At 43.5% G+C, this 19,572-nt stretch overlaps 2 protein-coding genes and 1 non-coding gene across 4 annotated transcripts; all 3 read left to right on the top strand.

The window, feature by feature from the left end:
- The first annotated feature begins 14 nt into the window (after positions 1-14).
- ankrd16 (ankyrin repeat domain 16) lies at positions 15-6,595 on the top strand. 2 transcript variants are annotated; one of them, XM_005935341.3, is made up of 7 exons: positions 22-652; positions 1,473-1,693; positions 1,769-1,811; positions 2,171-2,279; positions 2,407-2,568; positions 4,065-4,143; positions 5,462-6,595. In XM_005935341.3, exons 1-7 carry the CDS (start codon positions 315-317, stop codon positions 5,623-5,625), a joined length of 1,116 nt encoding a protein of 371 aa, XP_005935403.1. In that variant the 5' UTR covers positions 22-314; the 3' UTR covers positions 5,626-6,595. The 2 variants fall into 2 exon arrangements, with proteins under 2 accessions (XP_042081979.1, XP_005935403.1); XM_042226045.1 differs by having other exon boundaries at positions 15-652; positions 1,473-1,811.
- On the top strand, positions 784-871 carry trnay-gua. Its single transcript is given in 2 exon segments — positions 784-820; positions 836-871. It is a non-coding gene; the product is annotated as a tRNA-Tyr (tRNA).
- A 136-nt stretch (positions 6,596-6,731) lies between the features above and the next one.
- Positions 6,732-19,518, top strand: gdi2 (GDP dissociation inhibitor 2). The gene is made up of 10 exons (XM_014337825.2): positions 6,732-6,898; positions 13,789-13,896; positions 14,178-14,277; positions 14,399-14,533; positions 14,629-14,827; positions 14,942-15,073; positions 15,941-16,040; positions 16,582-16,753; positions 17,058-17,257; positions 18,397-19,518. The coding sequence occupies exons 1-10, from the start codon at positions 6,854-6,856 to the stop codon at positions 18,547-18,549; spliced, it is 1,344 nt and encodes a 447-aa protein (XP_014193311.1). The 5' UTR covers positions 6,732-6,853; the 3' UTR covers positions 18,550-19,518.
- The last annotated feature ends 54 nt before the right edge of the window (positions 19,519-19,572 follow it).

Genomic DNA, 19,572 nt, shown 5'->3' with positions numbered 1-19,572 from the left:
GTAGCAATATGTACACACTGTATAATTCAGGTCATTTTAATCTTAAATTGCAAAAAAAAAAAATCTATTAGTGCTCATAATAATATTTAGAATTTTGATCAAGATATAAGTACGTAAAAAACCAAACACTTGCGTGCTTTATGTTGGTTTCAGAGGTACAGGGGTAGGTCATGGTTGGCCACGTGATTCTAAGCAGCTCAACCAGGAATCGCGCTGGTAAACAGGCCAGCGTGTGTTCTTCAACACTTCAGAGTAACTGTTCTTATTTTGGCCCGTAGGGCAGTTTCTGCTCCAGCATTTAACTTCCACCCAGCATGGATGAAAACACTTCGAAGCTGCTAGTGAAGCTCACTCAGGACGGACAGTTGGCCGCGCTGGAGAAACACATAACATTAGGCGGCTCGACTGCGGCGCAAACTGTCAGTGGCAAACACTTCGGCAAGTCGGGAGACACCTTGCTGCACTACGCCGCAAGGCATGGACACCTGGACATTGTAAAGTACCTGATAAAGAGGGTTGGCTTGGATGTAGAGGTGTACAACAACGACTATAAGAGGCCGCTACACGAAGCAGCCTCCATGAGCCACAAGGACTGTGTTAGCTACCTGCTCCAAGAAGGCGCCAAAGTGGACAGTCTGAAGAAGGCTGACTGGTGAGAAAGAGCCTGTTAACGTGTTACTACATTACTGTAACCCTACTCCAAAAGGAAAGAGGAAGAAGAAGTAAGCACCATCTTTCCCGGGTTCACTTTAAAGCTGGCTTCGCTGTGGGAGGGGTTACCGCCCTTCGATAGCTCAGTTGGTAGAGCGGAGGACTGTAGAGGCTGAATGCTGACATCCTTAGGTCGCTGGTTCGAATCCGGCTCGAAGGAGTTACCTTTTTTAACTGGACAGAACAGTACAACTATAAACAAATGGCGTAATATTAGCTAAATATACCTGAAGGAGCGGCTTTACTTTTCTTTAATATACTTCAATAAATTTGTGTTTCTAGTTGGAAATCGAAGGGGCTTATTGGTAAAAATAGCTGACAATACAATACGTTATTACAATTAAATGTACATTATTTCAAATTCAGGCTTTACAGTCCAGCCCTGTTAAACACTGACTGTTCTACAGTGCTCAGACTGTATCTGTGTGCTCCGTTTGGGTGTATTCAGTACGGTCGTTTAAAATTAACATGAAAGAAATTGTAATATTATTTTTTTCATAAGCTACTCTTAAAATGTGAAGATATTACACGTTGTATAATATGTTCCATGATTGTAGCGCAGGAAACAAATAAAAACAGGTCAGTAGGACAGCAGCAGCACATTATCTTTCCAACTTCACTCCATATTTCGCCTGGTTATCCACGCCCCCTAGTGGCTCTATCAGTAAGTACGGGACAGATCTTCTACATAGAGTGTATGAATATATCCACCAATTGCAGTAAGTTTGTTTGTCAGAGGAGATTTGTGTCTCTGCTCTCAGGACTCCGCTGATGATGGCGTGCACTCGGAGGAACCTGGACGTGATCCAGGAGCTGCTTTGCCACGGTGCCGACCCCGCACTGAGAAACAAGGACGGCTGGAACTCCTTCCACATCGCCTGCAGAGAGGGAGACCCTGTGGTCATACAGCACCTGCTCCTTGTTGCACCAGACGTCTGGAGGACGGAGAGCAGGACACGCAGGACGCCACTACACACCGCAGGTGTCTGTACTTACAGTATGTGGAGATGTGACGTGAGGGGAAATCATATAACTTACACTTTCTCTGTTCATCCAGCAATGCATGGATGTGAGGAGGTGGTTAAGGTCTTGCTGGACAGGTATGTTGAAATTTTACATGGAGACTAATTCTGCTGCATATTTAACGCCAAATCAGTCAACTCTGGATGCTGTCTGACTTTAGTTGTCAGCAGTTCTTACATATATAGCCCATGTCAACTCAAAATGCCCTAAAATGACAAATTCACAGTATAAAAATGTATTTAAATGTGACGCAGAAGTCAAAGGTTAGATAGATGTTATAAAATTTAAGTTGTTTTTTATGACACTGAAAATTTCTGCACTCTTAAATTTCTGCGACTTCTTTTGGCACAAATGCAGCTCCACCTGCTTGATGCTGATTCGCAGCTCACGGATAACTTTGTCTGACTGATCCTTACATTTACTGGTGTTTTTCCAGATGTGGCTACACGCCTGACAGCACTGACAGCTGTGGAGTCACGCCTTTCATGGACGCCATCAGGAATGGACACATCTCTGTGGCCAGGCTTCTTTTAGACGAGCACCAGGTGGAGCAAAGCAGTCCCCTGCAGTAATGTTTCTGCACTGACGTAGTTATATGTAGTGTCTCCACCTGACCTGTGTGTGTGTGTGTGTGTGTGTGTGTGTGTGTGTGTGTGCGCGCGTGCGCCACAGGCATCTGCAGCAGCTGCTGACATACTCGGGGCTCAGCCAGTGCACCAGGTAGCCGTCACAGGCCAGGATGAGGCTCTGCGGTTTCTGGTGAAGGACTTGAATGTCGAGGTGAACCAGAGGGCGACCAGCATCCAGCTCACCGCCCTGCATTACGCTGCCAAGGTCAGAGCAGGGATTTCCCTCTGGTCTCCTTCAGCAGTCTGGTGGGAAGCTTTGGAATGGTTGGGAAAGATAAATAAATAAGCGTAGGAATGTAAGGAAAGGGACCAAGATGGGATGACTTGAGAAGTTTCAGGTCTTTTGCTGTGTTGTTGTGTGGAGTGGTTAATATTTACTAACAGCAGAGCCTCGTCATGGCTCAGCTGGTGGAGCGGAGGATGTCGAGGCGTGACGCTGAAATTCACGGGTTGCTGGTTTGAAGGAGGAATAGTTTCATCCTTCAGGAATATTACATTTATCTTTCCAAACCTTTGTGTCAAACATGTGGCCCGAGAGCCGGAATCGGCCCGGCAAACACTCTAATCCGGCCCACTGCACAGCTTTGGGAAAAGTGCAGAAGTGCATCTAATTTTACTGTATTTTCATTCGTTTTACAGCTTTTGATAAAGACCATCCCCACGCCTGACGGTCATGCTATACGAATTAAATAACGTTTTTCCACTGTGTGGGAAAACTGTGGAAAAACGTTACTGCAGTCAGTTCAAACTTTTACAAAAGGACATTTTCTGTGAACTGACAAAAATGTCATATTTTATAATTACAGGACAGTCTTCACAATGAACTAACAGCACTTTTCCTGTAGTTTGACCCCTTTATGGCGTAGTTTCACTGATGCAGTCCAGATGAGCTGGCTAAACAACAACAGCTGGTGATAAGCTAATGTTAGACGTGGGTGAAACAAATCCCACTTTCTCTCTGATAAACAGTTTGATTACATTTACACATTGTATGAGAGGTCATTTGCTAAGTGTCCAACAATGTTTGATTCACTGATATTTAATGTTAGCTAACAGCAGCTAACAGCAGCTAAAGCAGTGCTTACTGATAGAAAAGTTGAGGATATCAGTATCGCTGTAAAGGAGAGCACTGACATAGATATTGACAGTGGAGGTAAATCGTGGACTGACAGCGTCTCTTCACTACAGACAAACAGTGGTTGTTTGTCCTACAGTGGCCATCGTATCTGGAATTGTGCACATGGATCTGGAGGGATGAGAAAATAAAGCATGTCTGTAACGTTGGTATATCACACCAGATTGTGTTTTCTTTTTGCACGCGGTTCCTATAGCACAGTGGTTCCCAAACTGTTTTTGCTTGGCCCCTTTGTTTTACAAGAACAATGTTTGCACATATTTGGCGATGCTTCATCTCCTGCTTTGCGTTTGTGTGGGAGCCCCGTCAAAACCCTGCCCGTTATGCTAGCAGTGTCCAAGCATTCTGGCGTCCCCCCCCCCCCGCAATGGCTGTGCTCTTCATTACAAGAATTACTGGAGGCTGTTTTATGTCGTCTGTGATTGTAGCCATGAAGAGTGAATGAACAGTTTTCTCAGACTGCTGATACAAGACTCACATACCGAACATAACGAGAATAAAAGCCTCGAGGCAAAGCACGGGCTACAGATCCTTCTCCGAGTCGCACTGACATGCATCTCTTTCAGGAGGGCCACACGTCCACTATAAACACACTGGTGGAGCTGGGAGCGGATCCTCATGCCCGGGACAAGAAGGGGAGGACTGGTAGGATGACCTTCTCAGTGCCTTTATGTAAAGTTATTTTCTCTGACCATGCAGCTTAATCAGAGATAATTATTATCTGTGATTATCTAACAAACAATGCCATCCATGAAGTGTCCAGTGTGCCGTGTGTTCTGCAGCTGAAATACTGCTTTTGTTCAGCCAGTTGAAAACATAATACGGATCATGTGACGAGGGGAAATAACACGTGACCTTTTCTGGCTTCACGCACACTAACAGTCAGGATACTTGGTACACAGTGATGGACGTCAGCTGGTTACGTGAACACTGCGTTTGTCAGTCTGGTGATGAGTGAAGTTTTCATGGAGGAGGCGATGTTTGCAGCATATGGCAAACAGAGACAGGTCCACAGGCAGCTGCTTTCAAATGAAAAGAATAGAAACATATGAGCAGTTTAAACACGATACAAGCTGAAAGCAGCAGTGTGAGTGTGTGAGCTTTGACATGTCGCTCCACTTTATTAATAAAGCTTTGCCTGTTTGATGTCGTGAGGAATAAAGGCTCAGAGTCGCAGCTCTGTCATTCAGACAGAAATGAATGTTTAGATTAATGCTTTGTTTTTCTGAGTAATTTTATTCCACGATTCTTATCGATGCTCATCAGGGAAGACTTTAAGAAACCTTAGACCTTCCTACTGTCCGTGCACGGAGTTCTGTTCCAGGAATGACGGTGCTATATTCCAGAGAACTGATTGGTCAGTAGGCGGTAATCTCGTACCTACTGATTTCTTATCTCATACACATCTTGCACTGGAGCAGGTTATAGGGATGCAGCATCATTTTCCACGCCATGCACCGCTGCAGCAAGTGAACCAACATAAAAAATCCACCATTTTTAGTTTACAGACTTCATTAAGCTTTGGTTGGACTCTTTGAAATAACGTGAAAGCTGCACAGTTAATATTGGGTGAACGTCTGTGACAGCTTTACTTCTCTTTTTGTCACTAACATCAAACAAAGAAAGATCTGTTCCTGTGTTTTGCATACACCTGTGCACGTCCCTCGTTTGCATTCATTCAGTCTGAAAAATGAACCTGCAGAGACTCATCAGCGCAGTGCTCCATAGTGACCTGTAACATCTTCAGCGTTACAGAAACAGCACCAAGCTTCTGAAATGGGAGAGTCGTCTGTTGGCTCTCATAAAACTCATTTACAGGAAATATGTCGGCACAGTGAATGAAACAGATTTGGAAACAGGAACAGAGTTAGTTTGTCTTTTCATTGTCATATGGTGATAATGTCACCACCAAAACTCAGTTGTTACAGGAAGAAGTTTTTTACTGCTGTTTCTCTTCTCCCAGCTCTTCACATGGCGTGCATTGGGCAGCACGCAGACGCAGCCAGGACGCTCCTGCAGCTCGGCCTCAAAGATTCTGAGGATGCGTCCGGCACAACCGCCAGGCAGCTGGCCAGGAAACCCCACGTAGTGCAAGTGTTTGAACGTGACCTGGCACACAGACCCTAATCAATCCTTGAAACATTGAGTTCTTAATTTATTGAAATAAAGAAAAGCTGAAGCCTAATAGTGTGATTCAAGTCATTCTGCACAGATTGTGTGGATTACAATAAAAACTGTCACCCTTGTGTTTGCTAAAAGACGCAGGTTTAGACATGATCATGCTAACAGTAATCTCACTTTACCTGATAAACTCTGCATCCTGCCAGGACAGTTCGTGGCGACACAACACAAAAATGCAGCTTTCATTGTCGGCCACTACATTTGATACTGTTTGACAATCTGCTCGGCTGCCTGTTGTTTCTACTTAAAAATATGTTGGTCTTGGTGACTATCTATATGAGCTCAAAGCAGCCCACACACCGATGTAGGACTTGGGACTTTTCTGTTTGCCAAACAGGTGTGTCATGCATATATGTTGTTGCAGCAGTTGAGCATGTTGCTCACGCTATGCTCAACAGGCAAAGTTCCAATTCACTAAAAGGTTCTGTACATTTTTGCGACTGTGATGGAAACTATCACAAAGAAAATGAAGCCACAGCGTTTGTTTGCTGTCGTTTTTTTGTTCAGTTTCACACAAGCGAATGAAATGACACAGTACGTGTGTCAAATGTCTGTAATAATTGGCAATCAATTGCTATAATTGACAAGTAAGGCATAAAACCAATGGATGCACTCCTGCTAGAACCCTATGATTACAAGACAAATTACAGCTACTATTAACTACTGGTGTAGAAACATGGAAAACGGGACTATAATAAAGCCTAACTCAGTGGACCAGAAATACATGTGTTATCCTTATTGTACTTTATGCTTAATGAGTGAGTCACATTTAAATATATTTGGCCGTATTGCGTTAAAACAGTTTATGAGATTGTTATTTAGCTGTGGATATGTCACACTACCTTCCGGCACTGGTAAGGTTTCCCACATCAACACAGTGTTTGGCCCATATCTACTTTGTCGGGTTCTGGTCACCCTACCTGATCCCTGCCGGCTGTAACGCACAGGTGCAACACTGTGCTTTGTGAAGCAGTGCGTCCACACCATTGGCCCACACAGGTACCCGGTACGACGCTTCTTCACGCCTCTTCCTGCAGTGACTGACAGGCTGAGAAGCCCCGCCCCGAAGGCGCCTGACGCTGAGCCGCAGCCCCTTCTCACTTGTAGCCCCGCAGATCTCCATTTTCTTCTTTCCTCATATTCCGGAGCGGAAGAGCAAAGACTTTTGGAAAAAATGGATGAAGAATACGACGTTATCGTTCTGGGCACCGGGCTTACGGTGAGAGAGAAAAACATACAACGCGTGGGCGTGATTTGCAACCTGTTAACATCGCGGTTAACGCTGGAGAAGACGGGGCCTAATCAGCAGGGTTAATGCTAAGTAGCTAGCTTAGCCGCTAACCGAGCGTGAGCGTTTACGTGTTAAGCAATGGAAACTAAATGAAGGCGCTAACCCCAACTACTAGCTCTGTGCTATCGGCAGCTGCTTTCAGTGTCTGAAAAAGATTAACGATAGCAACTGTTAACTCGCTCGAGATAAGTTGAAACGCTCAAACTGTTTTGTATCCTTAATAGGTATTGTAGTACCGCTTGAGTTTAATTAGCGCAGTTCATTGTGTGGATATGCAGAAACTGAGCGCCAATTAAGGCAGCTTTTCTCAGTCAAGATAAGATTAGCCTACGGATGAGTAGTCTGTTAACGTTAGCTGACCTACATTAAGCTATTTTATTAGCCTGCTAACGACGGAGCACAGTCCTGTTGTAGCGGTGTCATCGAATGTATTCCTGGGGTCGAAACTGTTCCCACCGCCGCTCGCCTGCTGCAAGCAGTTCTACGGCAGTGCAGCTATGATGAGCTCGTTGAAGTGTCCTTTCAGCGCTGTTCTGTGCGGCAGTGCAACTAAACTACTACAAACTGAACAGCACTACGAAGAAATCTCAGCAGGTTCTCGGGTTTAATAAAACGAGAAGCTATTTGGCATAGAGGCGCATTGGGACACGTTAATGTAACTGCAGTCGCAAACTTCACCAGCAGGTTGAAGTTACATATCCTGTCCGACTTTCAGTTCACTTTTACACCCGCCGCCCACCAAAAACTAACGTACCGAGTGGCGTGTGTGGGATTGGGGATGTGTAGGCTTTGTTTCTGCGGACTCTCTTTGCTGGTCGTACTTTTAAATAAAACGATTCCCTCGGACAGACTTCCTGACTTTGTTGTTTAAACATGCCGGAAAACCAGTGGTTAGTTTGGGGCTTAATCACAAGCCAACTTGCTGCTTGTACCATTGTCGTCACCACCTTGTTGAGTCGCTGTACAGTGACGTGTTTTTGAGTTGCTTCAGCCCAGGACTTCAGCACAGCGGGTTAACTTTGAGGACTAATACTGGGTGTGGTTCCAACAAGGCTGAGGAACTGAAAGTACACTGCCAGAAGCCAGTTTAGTTAGAGCTGGTGGCCAACCACTCGGAACCACAGCAGACTTGAAGACTGAGGTGGCATAGTGTAGTTTCACACGGAAGTAGTTGAGTCTGCAAATAAATGACTTCACTTCTGTATTCTGCCACCTTCCCCTTCTCCTTTTCTGCTACAACACAGACAAAGGCGTTGCTATGTTTACTAACTGAGCAGGTTATGCAGGAATCTGTGCAAGCCCTGCCACCAGGAAACTTCATCTGACTTTGTTTCCTGTCTCTGGGGCAGATGCTTAATTAGAAAGGGATAGCTGTGTTGTACATGGCAACAATTAGTCTTAAAACGTTTGTAAGTGCACGGTAACAGCTGTCACTGTGAAGTGTACTCTGTGCTCTAGGTCTTAAATGGAAATTGTTAGGCAGGCCTTCTTGGATTTTGGGAGGTTTATTATGCGGGGGGCAGGGGGACAGGGTTCCCCATCTGTCCACTACTGACGACACATTAGAGGAGGGGCTTGGCACAAGATGCCAAGCTCTAAGTGTGGCCCGGTCCTCATTATGATGCTGGTAGTTGGAGTAAGCAGCTTTTAGACTCCAGCCAGGAGATGTGAGTAGGACAGCATTTAGTTATTGAGAAGTATAAAGAGATTGTTGTGACAGCTCTACAAGTTGATTGGCCCAATTAAGCCAGTGACAGTGTTTCTATCAATGGATGAATTGATGCTCACCAATTTGTGGGTTTTCTTACAGTTTATAGTTTGACATTAAAAGCCTTCATCAAACTAGCAGTCCTGATAGTTTAAACATAAGTGTGTTGTCATCTGAGATGGTGATAAAGGATGGAGAATCTAGACTAAAAGGCGTTTTGTTGAAAAGACTGAGGCATAATAGTGATGATAATAATAATAAATGTTATTTAAAAGCACCCAAAGACACTTAACAATGGAGTAAAACACATAGTAGAACAATGACAATCAAGAACAGTAAAAGCAAAAAGCACAAGATAAAATGAACAATTAGTTTACAGTGAATATGCAGATTTGAACAGATGGGCATACAAAGTTAGGCATGTTTTGCCTTCGATTCACTCGAGCTGTCCCTGGCTGCTCTCTGGCTCAGTGGGTGGGGCTCAGGCATCTCCCCCTCACAAAGTAAGCCATGTGTTACCTGAGGCTAAAATGTGTCCGTGTGTTGTTATTTCTTTTTCGTCCCAATGAGTGAATAACTGAAGAAGAACGAATACAAGTGAAGGGCAAAGATGCTCTTCACATCTCAGGTGTAGAAACATTTTAGGTGGGAGCTGAAGAAGAGATGGGAAATCCCATTAACTGCACAGTAACCTCATACCATACGAGGAAGTCTGTTACAAACTCAATGACACTTTTCATTCTTTTCAGTTACGTGACCAGTGCAGAGCCCAGAGGACAAAACCAACAGTTAAAACTAGGGCTGGGCGATATATCGAGTATACTCGATGTAACTGTCAAGTATAAATTGGCATGGCAATATTAACCCCCCCATGGCCCACTGCACTCTGTGTTTATATACCACCAGATAGGGAAAAATATGGCGGGAGCTTCAGACGAGCGAGGGAATGAGACTCGCTGTGTTTGGATTTCTCGAGGAGGATGCAGAACTCAGTGCGGTCATTTGCATTAATGCCGTAAAACTATTGCTGCTAAAGGTAGCAGTACTACGAAATTATTCCACCAGCTTAAAAGTCATCTGCTGCAAAATGAAGGCCGTTTCAAACCTGAGGCATGTCAGCGTCTCGCCACACACCAAAGAACACGCTAAATAAACCAGCTGTGACACCTGTGACTGCTCTTAGTCGGTTTTATAGTCACTATCTAGACTTTTGTTTCTGTAATTTGAGGTCAGCAAAATGTTTTTATTCCCATTGTCAGGTAAACCATTTCTCCATTTTAAATAACTGAGTTGATGTGTAGGAGGGATCTGCAGTGTTTGCAGAAGTGCTTTACTTTGAAAGATTGATAGTTAAAGTGCAGTAAAAGTAGTCAGTCACAGTAATGACTACAGGTAACTGTAGTGCAGAGGCATGATGGAACACAAGACTCCACTTATGAAAAGTAGCTTAGAAGTAAAAATAAGAGAATCTGAAGCACTGCTGATAATCTTAATGAGTCAAGTAATACAGAAGTTATGGAACTGATACAAGATACTCGGGCTGAAATGTTCGGGCTAAGACCCTCAAGAAGAAGATGAAGTTCAGGCTAGGAAAAGAGGAGGGATTCTCTTCTGCGAGGAGTACACCGCTGTAGACGAGACAAAATTACTGAATACAAAACCAGGAAACTGACTCAACCAAAAAGGAAGCAACAAAGGGACTTACTGAAAGGAACCAGTTAGTTTGTGGCTAAACAAACTTAAAGCAGAGATGACTTGATGGGTAAAAGAAAAGCCTTAAATATAATCCAGATTCAAGGCTCTGCTAAAAGTCTGCTGTAAAATCCAAAGGTGAAGTATAAAGTGGGTTGTGGTTGAAAAGCTGAGGGTCACAAACTGCTGACCTTACACGTCCTCTAACAGGCCAGTGTTTTGTTAGGTTGTAGGTGTCAGTGGTGTGTTTGAGAATTTACTGATGAAATGATGAAGTTATACAAAAAGCATAGAGATTGTAAAGATGCGTTACACTCTGCATGTGCTGCTGTAAAATGCTGTCATAAAAGAGAGATCCTGTGGATGTGGCACTTTCCATTCTCATTTTATAAGCCCATCACATGTTTGCATGTAGACCTTTAATCTGCCCGTGGCGGTGCTGGAGTCAACCGCACAGTGCAGTTTATTACTATAGAGTAAAGCTTTATTTTTGTCTTAATCTGCATTTGTAGGTGATCAGATTAAATTCTGATGAAAAATGCCTGAAACAGATCTTCAAACTGATGTCTTGTTTTATCCAGCTGGCAGGCTCGTTAATGGTCACATGACATGAAGAAAAGCACATAAATCAGTCATATATCCACAACTGACACCAACTTTGTACATTTGTAGGTCTTCAGTTAACTTCTTTACATTATTAGTAGGGCTGCCACGATTAGTCGACTAGTCACGATTACGTCGACTATCAAAATCGTCGACGACTGATTTAATAGTTGACGCGTCGTTTGAAGCTTTGTAAGATCCCAAAAGACGCAGGAATAAGTAGCAGGATTTAAGAGTGTAATAACGGACTGAAACAGAAGATGGCAGCACTGCATGTACAAGGATGTCAGCTGCCGTTAAACCCCGAAGAAGAAGAAGCAGTGTCCCAGAATTCATAGCGCGGCCCAGCTTAGTTTCCAACAATGGCGGCAGCTAGTTAGTTTTAATATTACTCTTATTATTCTTTCTGGGTCACAAAATAAACATTTAACATATTTTCAGGCGAGAATGTAGCTGTGTAAACCTCAAATATCTGCTCATATTTTCACCACATATTTTCAAAAGCGCTCCGACGTTTTCGGAGCCGTCTGTTACCCACTAGCTCGATAGCTAGCCGGGGGCTAGGTCACTAGCGCCGTGAGAACACCGGACTCCCGGCAGATCGTTTTCAAACCCACCGCCGTCTTTCCTACTCAGGTTAAACATGATATATGAGTCACTTAGATAACTTACAAATGTTATTGTTTGGCTTTTTTTAGTATTTTATTTGTTCCTGAGTAAATCGGTTTGGCTGAGATTAAAGTTATAGTTTTTACACAGCTGAATAAACGTCAAGCAGACAGCTGATTATCAGAAGTGTGAGATGCTGGAGAATTTACTCCGGTGTCCTGTTATAGTTTAGATAGCAAGGAGTTTATTAAACTTCACCGAGACAATCTGCAAATGTCATTAAAATTTAATAAACTATCATCTAGTCTTTATTTTTAGTTAGCACATACCTGAAACACTTAAAGCTGTAAGCTAATGATAGTTATATAAGAGCAGATGCATGCTGGTGCAATAAGCTGTACGTTTTACGTCCAGTGGATGATGATCTGATTAGTCGACTAATCGCATAAATAATCGGTGACTAGTCGACTATCAAAATAATCGTTTGTGGCAGCCCTAATTATTAGTAAATTAAAAGTCAGGTTATATTTGAGACATGTGACTATGATGTTTGAGAAAGCCGTCCAGATGGAGTCTTTGTTGCCCCCGACTACCCCTTCCCTTCTTTGTGTGTTAAATATTGAACTGGGACTTTGTCACTGCTTGTGTTGGTGTAATGTTTTGCCTGACAGTACAGTGAACTGGCACGATTTCCCCTCTGTCAGCATGAATCCTGCCGCTGACAGTCCTCCGGGCCTCTCTCAAAGTCGCGGTCTTTATAGGCAGCAGCAGGTTGGCTTCAGTCACGTCTCCTCAGAGGAGTGGCTGTGCCACATTACAGCAACTCTGGCCCACATATTTTATTTTATTTATTTGGTGTGTCTGCACGAGGCTTTGAGCAGTCGTCACGATCCAGTTTCACTGGAGCAAATGAAACTTTCTTTGGACAAACGTGCACAGTGTTGCAGAAATGATGCCGAGATGAGTGAAGTAGCAGGGCGTTTATAGTTTTGCATGTTTTAAATTTTCATTTTGTTTATCCAGTTTTTGTATCTTTTTTAAATTAAAGCGCAACATTGTTTCCATTTTTTTTCTTAGATTGTAGTTTTTATATTTCAGTTTATTTGTATTTTTAACTCGTTTTTTTTTTAACAGCTAGTTTTTGTGCAATGGATATTTTCATGGGAAAGATGGTTTACCAGTAAGCTGTAGTATTGTGTGTACTGGCACAGGTGCTGTACAAGTTGACAGTAAGCGTTAGGTGGCATCAGTCAGTGCTGCCTTAGTTTGGTTGGTATGTAAGAAACATTCTCCTGAGCCTAACCTTTCATTCAGTAGAACAACTTGTTTTAGAGTAAAATCCACAGTCACATGATGCTCACACTGGTGGCTAACTTCTACAAGCCCTCAGCTCTAATCTTATTGAGTTTGGGTGGGAATTCCACTGTGGCAATTCTTATCATGTCCAACCCTCTGAAGCCCAGTGGAAGCAGCACTTATCCTCTCAGCTCTGCACAAACATGTCAGACATGCATGCAGAGCTGAGCGGTCAAAGTTGGTCTTATGGCAAATTGAAAGTCATGGAAACGGTAACATGTGGGACATTGTAAAGTACAAATGGCCGAATCGCGTAGTGAATTACCGTAACAGAAACACTGCTTTTGTTTTGTTTAAAATAAAAAAAGCTGCAGTTTAACCCTACGAGTGTGATGGCAGACGACCTGACCTACTGAGTCACTTCACACATTACAGACTGTTGCTAAAAGTATTGAGACCGACAGGAAGTGATGGGAGGCAAAACTGACATGCAGAAGGTTAGCTGCAGAATCAGGGAGGTTACACTTGCATGGTATGTGTTACCGTCAGGATGAAGGCGTAAATCTGTTGTTGTCTGACAAAAGTTCACTTCCTGAATTGGCTGCATTTTTAAAAAACAGAGATTTGTTGGTGTAACTGTATAGATCTTAGTGTTTCTGCATGTGTATAAACATAACAGCACGTGCTGGACGGCAGTAATCGAGTTCTGAACCACCAATGAAGTAATGTTTCACTGCAGCTGCATGCAGTTGAGCTGACCCTGGTAAATACAGCTATTCCTGTTGAGTAAATCATTTTTATTATTAGTGTTTTTGTCATTATTATATCCTGTAACTCGTGTGTGAGGAAAGCACTCTGAAGAACTCTGTGGTTGATTTGAGTCTAACTTCTGTACTTCCTCTCCCAACAGGAATGTATTTTATCAGGCATTATGTCAGTGAATGGGAAAAAGGTTCTGCACATGGATCGCAACTCCTACTACGGAGGTGATAGCGCCTCCATCACACCTCTTGAAGACGTAAGTTGACCTCCCACATCTCTGATTTCTCTTTTGTATTGAGTTGGTTGTTTCACCACAGTGATGTGGAGTTAGGATGAACGTTTGTATTTTAAGGCTGGTAATGGCTTCTTTTAACATGGATCCATTTTGTTCTGAAACGCCACACGTTCCTCTTCTATCCAGCAGAGGTGGTGATGATAGAATTAGCATATTTCATTTTGTGAGAGTAGGAAATTAAGATGCCGCTGTGAAAGTGGAAGCTGTTGCCTGTGGGTCAGATGTTATGTGTCTCACTACAGCTCTACAAGCGCTTCAACCTTCCTGGAAGCCCTCCTGACTCAATGGGAAAAGGCCGGGATTGGAACGTGGACCTTGTCCCTAAATTCCTCATGGCCAATGGTATAGTTTCCCTGATCTTTGGTAGACAAGAAACGATATAATAACTGGGCAACGATTAAAAGGATCCTTAGAAGTGATAACGATGAACGTTTCCATGAATGAAAGTATCCCTTTGTTGCAGGTCAGCTGGTCCGCATGCTGCTGATCACACAGGTGACTCGCTACCTGGATTTCAAAGTGGTTGAAGGCAGTTTTGTGTACAAGAAGCCCAAAATCCATAAAGTTCCCTCTACGGAGACGGAGGCCCTGGCATCCAGTGAGTCTAGTTAAATACTGAACGGTTTAGTGGAAGGTTGTTTTGTTGCTCTCGTTATGGATTTCCTCCTTTTCTAAACTCGTTCTCACTCAAAGGTCTGATGGGGCTGTTTGAGAAGCGGCGCTTCAGAAAGTTCCTGGTCTTTGTTGCCAACTTTGATGAGAATGACCCCAAGACTATGGAGGGTGTCGACCCAAAGAAGACGACGATGAGGGAAATATACAAGAAGTTTGACCTGGGCCAGGAAGTCATGGACTTCACCGGTCACTCCCTTGCTCTCTACCGTACAGATGAGTTAGTAGCCTTCTTTTGTCTTAAGTGTCTGTAATTGGGCATTATTATGATGGCCTCTGCTGTGAAACGCTGCAGCTTGTAGCATTTAGATTGTTCTAATTGTTCTGCCCTTAGTTACCTGGATCAACCCTGCATGGAAGCAATCAACAGGATAAAGCTTTACAGTGAGTCTCTGGCCCGATATGGCAAGAGCCCATATCTGTACCCACTGTACGGCCTGGGAGAACTGCCACAAGGCTTTGCCAGGTAGGGGACACTTTCCATTGTTAGACACGTGTGATGAATATTTTGTTTGTACCAAAAAGATGTTAACTGTGGTTTAGGGTTGGATATTCTGCTTCGTAGTCTGATATCTACCCTAACAAAGTTGTCACACTGTTTGTAGGTTTTGGTTTCATTTACCTTCCTGCAGTGAGTTCTGAAAGTTTAATAAGCTACAGTATAGGTTGCTCCCTTATTCACAGGGGGGTTGGCACAGCAGGTGGCCACGTTTTCAATCTGGCAGTTTGGCAGATTAGATCCTAGTTCACCAGTCCTAGATTTAAACAGAGCACTTGTTTTTACTCTAACTTTGATATATTGTAATATACGCAGCCTTTCTCTTTGCAGCAGTTATTGTATGCACACAGCCCGGTCACAGACTTCCAGTGTGTGAATGTGTAAAGTGCTTTGAGGTCCTTAGGGACTAGTAAAGCGCTAAACGAATACAGGCCATTTACCATTTGTAACTCATCCAATGTGACGACACTCAGTCAAATCCTTCATTCAGAGCACGTGTGCGAACCAAACTCTGTGAGGAGACCAAAGTAGAGGTAAAGCTGAGATGCTGGTTTACATGTGAGCTCGAGTTAAGGGGGAAACTCAAACTACACATTTTCATTGTTATTTTATTTTTTAAGTAAGCATTTTTATTTGAAGACAACTTTTTATATTTTTCAATACTTTGTTTGAGTGCACGACTGTCAGGCTGCTTCAGAATATATTGCGATGACTAATAATCCACATGGAACTTGATATGTTGGACTTTTTGTTTGAGGACGTTTTCTTTAACTGGACTTTGTTACATTGAGGTTGGGTGTGGTTTTGACTCTTGAATTGTGACTCAATTTCCAGGCTTAGCGCCATCTACGGTGGGACGTACATGCTGAACAAGCCAATAGAAGAGATTGTGATGGAGAATGGGAAGGTGGTGGGAGTCAAGTCGGAGGGGGAGGTGAGTAACGCCGGTCCCAGTAGTGCTGAAGGCACAGCCAGACGGGTTCCTCCTTTTATTATGTTCCCCTATCCTTAAGAGTAGAAAAGCGCTGTATTAGCACCAGCATCTGCAAAGACTGTGATGTCTCAGGGCGATCGTGGCTCAAGAGTTGGGAGTTCGTCTTGTAATCGGAAGGTTGCCGGTTCGAGCCCCGGCTCCGACAGTCTCGGTCGTTGTGTCCTTGGGCGAGACACTTCACCCGTTGCCTACTGGTGGTGGTCAGAGGGCCCGGTGGCGCCAGTGTCCGGCAGCCTTGCCTCTGTCAATGCGCCCCAGCTGTGGGTACAATGTAGCTGCCATCACCAGTGTGTGAATGGGTGGATGTGTAAAGCGCTTTACAAATACAGGCCATTTACCATGTTTTGCTCTGATGGAGAATCGCAGTGACAGTGATTGGTGGCCACCTGGATTAATGGCGTTTTACAATCTTAATGTCCCTGCAGTTGCTCTTTGGTGTTGTTCACTACTTTAACTTTTTGAACATGTTTGCAAATCACAGATTGCAAGGTGCAAGCAGCTGATCTGCGACCCCAGCTACATTATGGATCGTGTCACCAAAGTGGGTCAGGTGATCAGAGCCATCTGCATCTTGAGTCATCCTATAGCCAACACTGGCGACGTAAACTCGTGCCAGATCATCATCCCCCAGAATCAGGTCAACAGGAAACACGGTGAGCAGCCAGCCTCATGTTTAGGCCTTTAGGATCAAATTTTCAGTCAGCTGTATAGCGTGCTTGTATAGTCAGACCTTAACGTCCTAACTTGCGTAGTAAGTGAAAATCCTTTCATCCCCACACCCCAACCTTCCACACCAAGCATCCACCCGATGTGCAGTCACGTTCTCGAGATGCACGTCAGGTTTTAGTTGAGGCTCAGATCTGATGCAGGGTTTCAAATGTCTAACATCAAAACGTTGGCCACTGGCACTAAATGACAACATTGAATGTGACACTAACTTGAGTTTTTCTTTTGCAGACATCTATGTTTGTATGATCTCCTTTGCACACAATGTGGCTGCGCAGGGTAAATACATCGCCATCGTTAGCACCACAGTGGAGACGGGTGAGCCAGAGAAGGAGATCAAGCCAGCCCTGGACTTACTGGAGCCCATCGAGCAGAAGTTTGTCAGCATTAGCGACCAGTATGCACCCACTGACATTGGGACTGAAAGTCAGGTATGAAGATGAAATATTGTTTATACTATTACACAGTTTGTTCTTGACCGTGCCACGGTGACCTGCCAGAAAGTTAGCCCTGCCAGAAACACTTCTGTTGAGTTTGTTTTTGCCTTTTTCCAGTGTTTTGTGTGCTTTCACACCATGTTTCTGTGTGCTGGTGTTTTCTTCAGTTTGACCTCCGACCGTACACTTCCCAGTATTGCTACTATTGCCAAATACCCACAGAGGAAAAACGTGTCATTCCAGGATTTTTCATGCATGTGTCCGTATCCCTCATCTTCATCTGTATTTCCCATCAAGTATATCAATCTCTGAACTTGTGGAGATGTTTTTTTGTTATGAATGTTTAAATCTCAGTGCTAACACAGTGGGGTTGATGTCACAGTTAAACCTGACTAGAAGTGTTAAAAAAATGGTGTCAGATCCAGACTGGGCTGAAGTCTGTTTCTGTCAGTTTCCAGCTTGGATGTGAATGGCATGTTTAACATGGCTAAAGTCAGCGATGCAGTTAATGAAGCGCACAGCGTTGGTGTCTTATAGATGTGTGACTAGCACATGGCCGTATTTATCACATGATAAAGGCAGACTTGGTTTAATCTCTGTGCAGTTGAGCTGATTTGTCAGAGTGCACATCTTCACAACTGCATGTTATCCTTCTGTCGTTAGCTTTAGCTTGTAAATCTGCCTACAAGGCTAAAAACCAGTCAGCAGATATTGTTATTAAATGTCCTGGACATGACTGCAAAGTTCTGCCATATATCTGTGTGCACTGCAGTTTCTTCACTCTAATGCTGGGTTTTTACACGAGGCACACACATGTGCTCGATCAGCTCCGCCCACAAAGGTTTACAAAGCCATTGAAAGCTCCTCTGTGACCACAGAAATAAAAGGAGGATACTTTTGTAACTAATGATTTGTAGTGTGCGTAGTTGACATGAAAGAACGCACTGCGTGCTCTTACTGCCACCTGGTGAACAGTTACAGTTGAACATCTCGGGCGCTTTGATTGGACTTCTTTTAGTTCTTGGAGACTTTGTTCTGTTGTTGCTTCCACTTTGTATGGATGATTGTTTTGGTTATTTCACGATGTTTGCTCTGTGACGTTAAGGCACACTTGGACTTTTGTTTCCCTCTAGATCTTCATCTCTCGGTCCTACGATGCAACAACTCACTTTGAGACCACCTGTGATGACATCAAGGACATCTACAAGAGGATGACAGGCTCAGAGTTTGACTTTGCTGAGATGGAGCGCAAGAAGAAGGACACCTTTGGTGACGATGATTCGTAGAGGCAGCCAGTCCTGCAACACTCTGATAATCAAAGACAACGGAAATCTTATAAAAAATAGAAAACTTACACAAAAAAGTAAAGACCAGTGGGCTGACTGATTACTCGAGTACACAGTTTGCCCACTGAAGAAGTTGATGATGCATAGAGAGAGGCGGTATAGTTTTGTTGGATAGGGTTCAGGGAGAGCGCTATGCTTCTTCACATCATTCAGGTGGGTGTTGCACTAAATACTGGTTATATCTAATAGACAGTTAATACCCTACATTTTTCTAATTCATCATGCTAAGACGATGCGTAGTCCAAAGATGCCAAATGAAACGATTCATAATCAATAGTATCTGGAAAAGATGTACACTCTATACTCGGCTGATATTTTGTATATGCAGGTGTTCTTTTCGTGTCAGGTTCTGTGAGTTGTGGCTTGGCATCGTGTGTCTGTATTCAGTTGTGGTGTGTTGAGCTGAGTGTTCCTCACAGGATGTGGCAGTTCCTGCACTTTCAGGCCGGTAACAGCAGAGCGCCGTGCGAGGCAGCACCTCAGCATCCACATCATATGGTCCGGTTTTGTAAAAGTGCTTTAGTGGTGTATGGGCTAGGTCTTCTTTCTTTGTTTGATCCCCTGATTGTGCGACAGCATACAGTAAGTCACAGGCACGACTGTAGCTCAACATGAACCTCCTGAACCGGTTTTCAACACTTTGAGTTACTATAATGCATCTGAGAAAAATGTATTAGTTCCTGTATTACCCAAAATAATCAAAGACCCGAGCATTAACAGCAGATTGATGACACATGTAATTGCTTAAGAAGGACCAAATGTGTACTGCAGCAGTATTGAACTGATGGGAGCCTTGTGATATCTGGTTTTGAACAACTGTTGTTAAAAAAGGAAGAAAAAAACTATCTTGGGGCTCAAATGATTTCTGTACTGCAAAGTAAAAAAAGAAAAACTTTGTCAAAATCCAAAGCTGTGTGAGATTTATTTATTTTAGTAGTTTCAAGTATGCAGCAGGCTTTGTAA

The sequence above is a fragment of the Haplochromis burtoni genome, unplaced genomic scaffold (genome assembly GCF_018398535.1).
Source record: "Haplochromis burtoni strain Fernald_Lab_line unplaced genomic scaffold, NCSU_Asbu1 Contig_193, whole genome shotgun sequence".
NCBI lineage: Eukaryota > Metazoa > Chordata > Actinopteri > Cichliformes > Cichlidae > Haplochromis > Haplochromis burtoni.
This window is presented reverse-complemented; position numbering and strand designations above follow the sequence as displayed.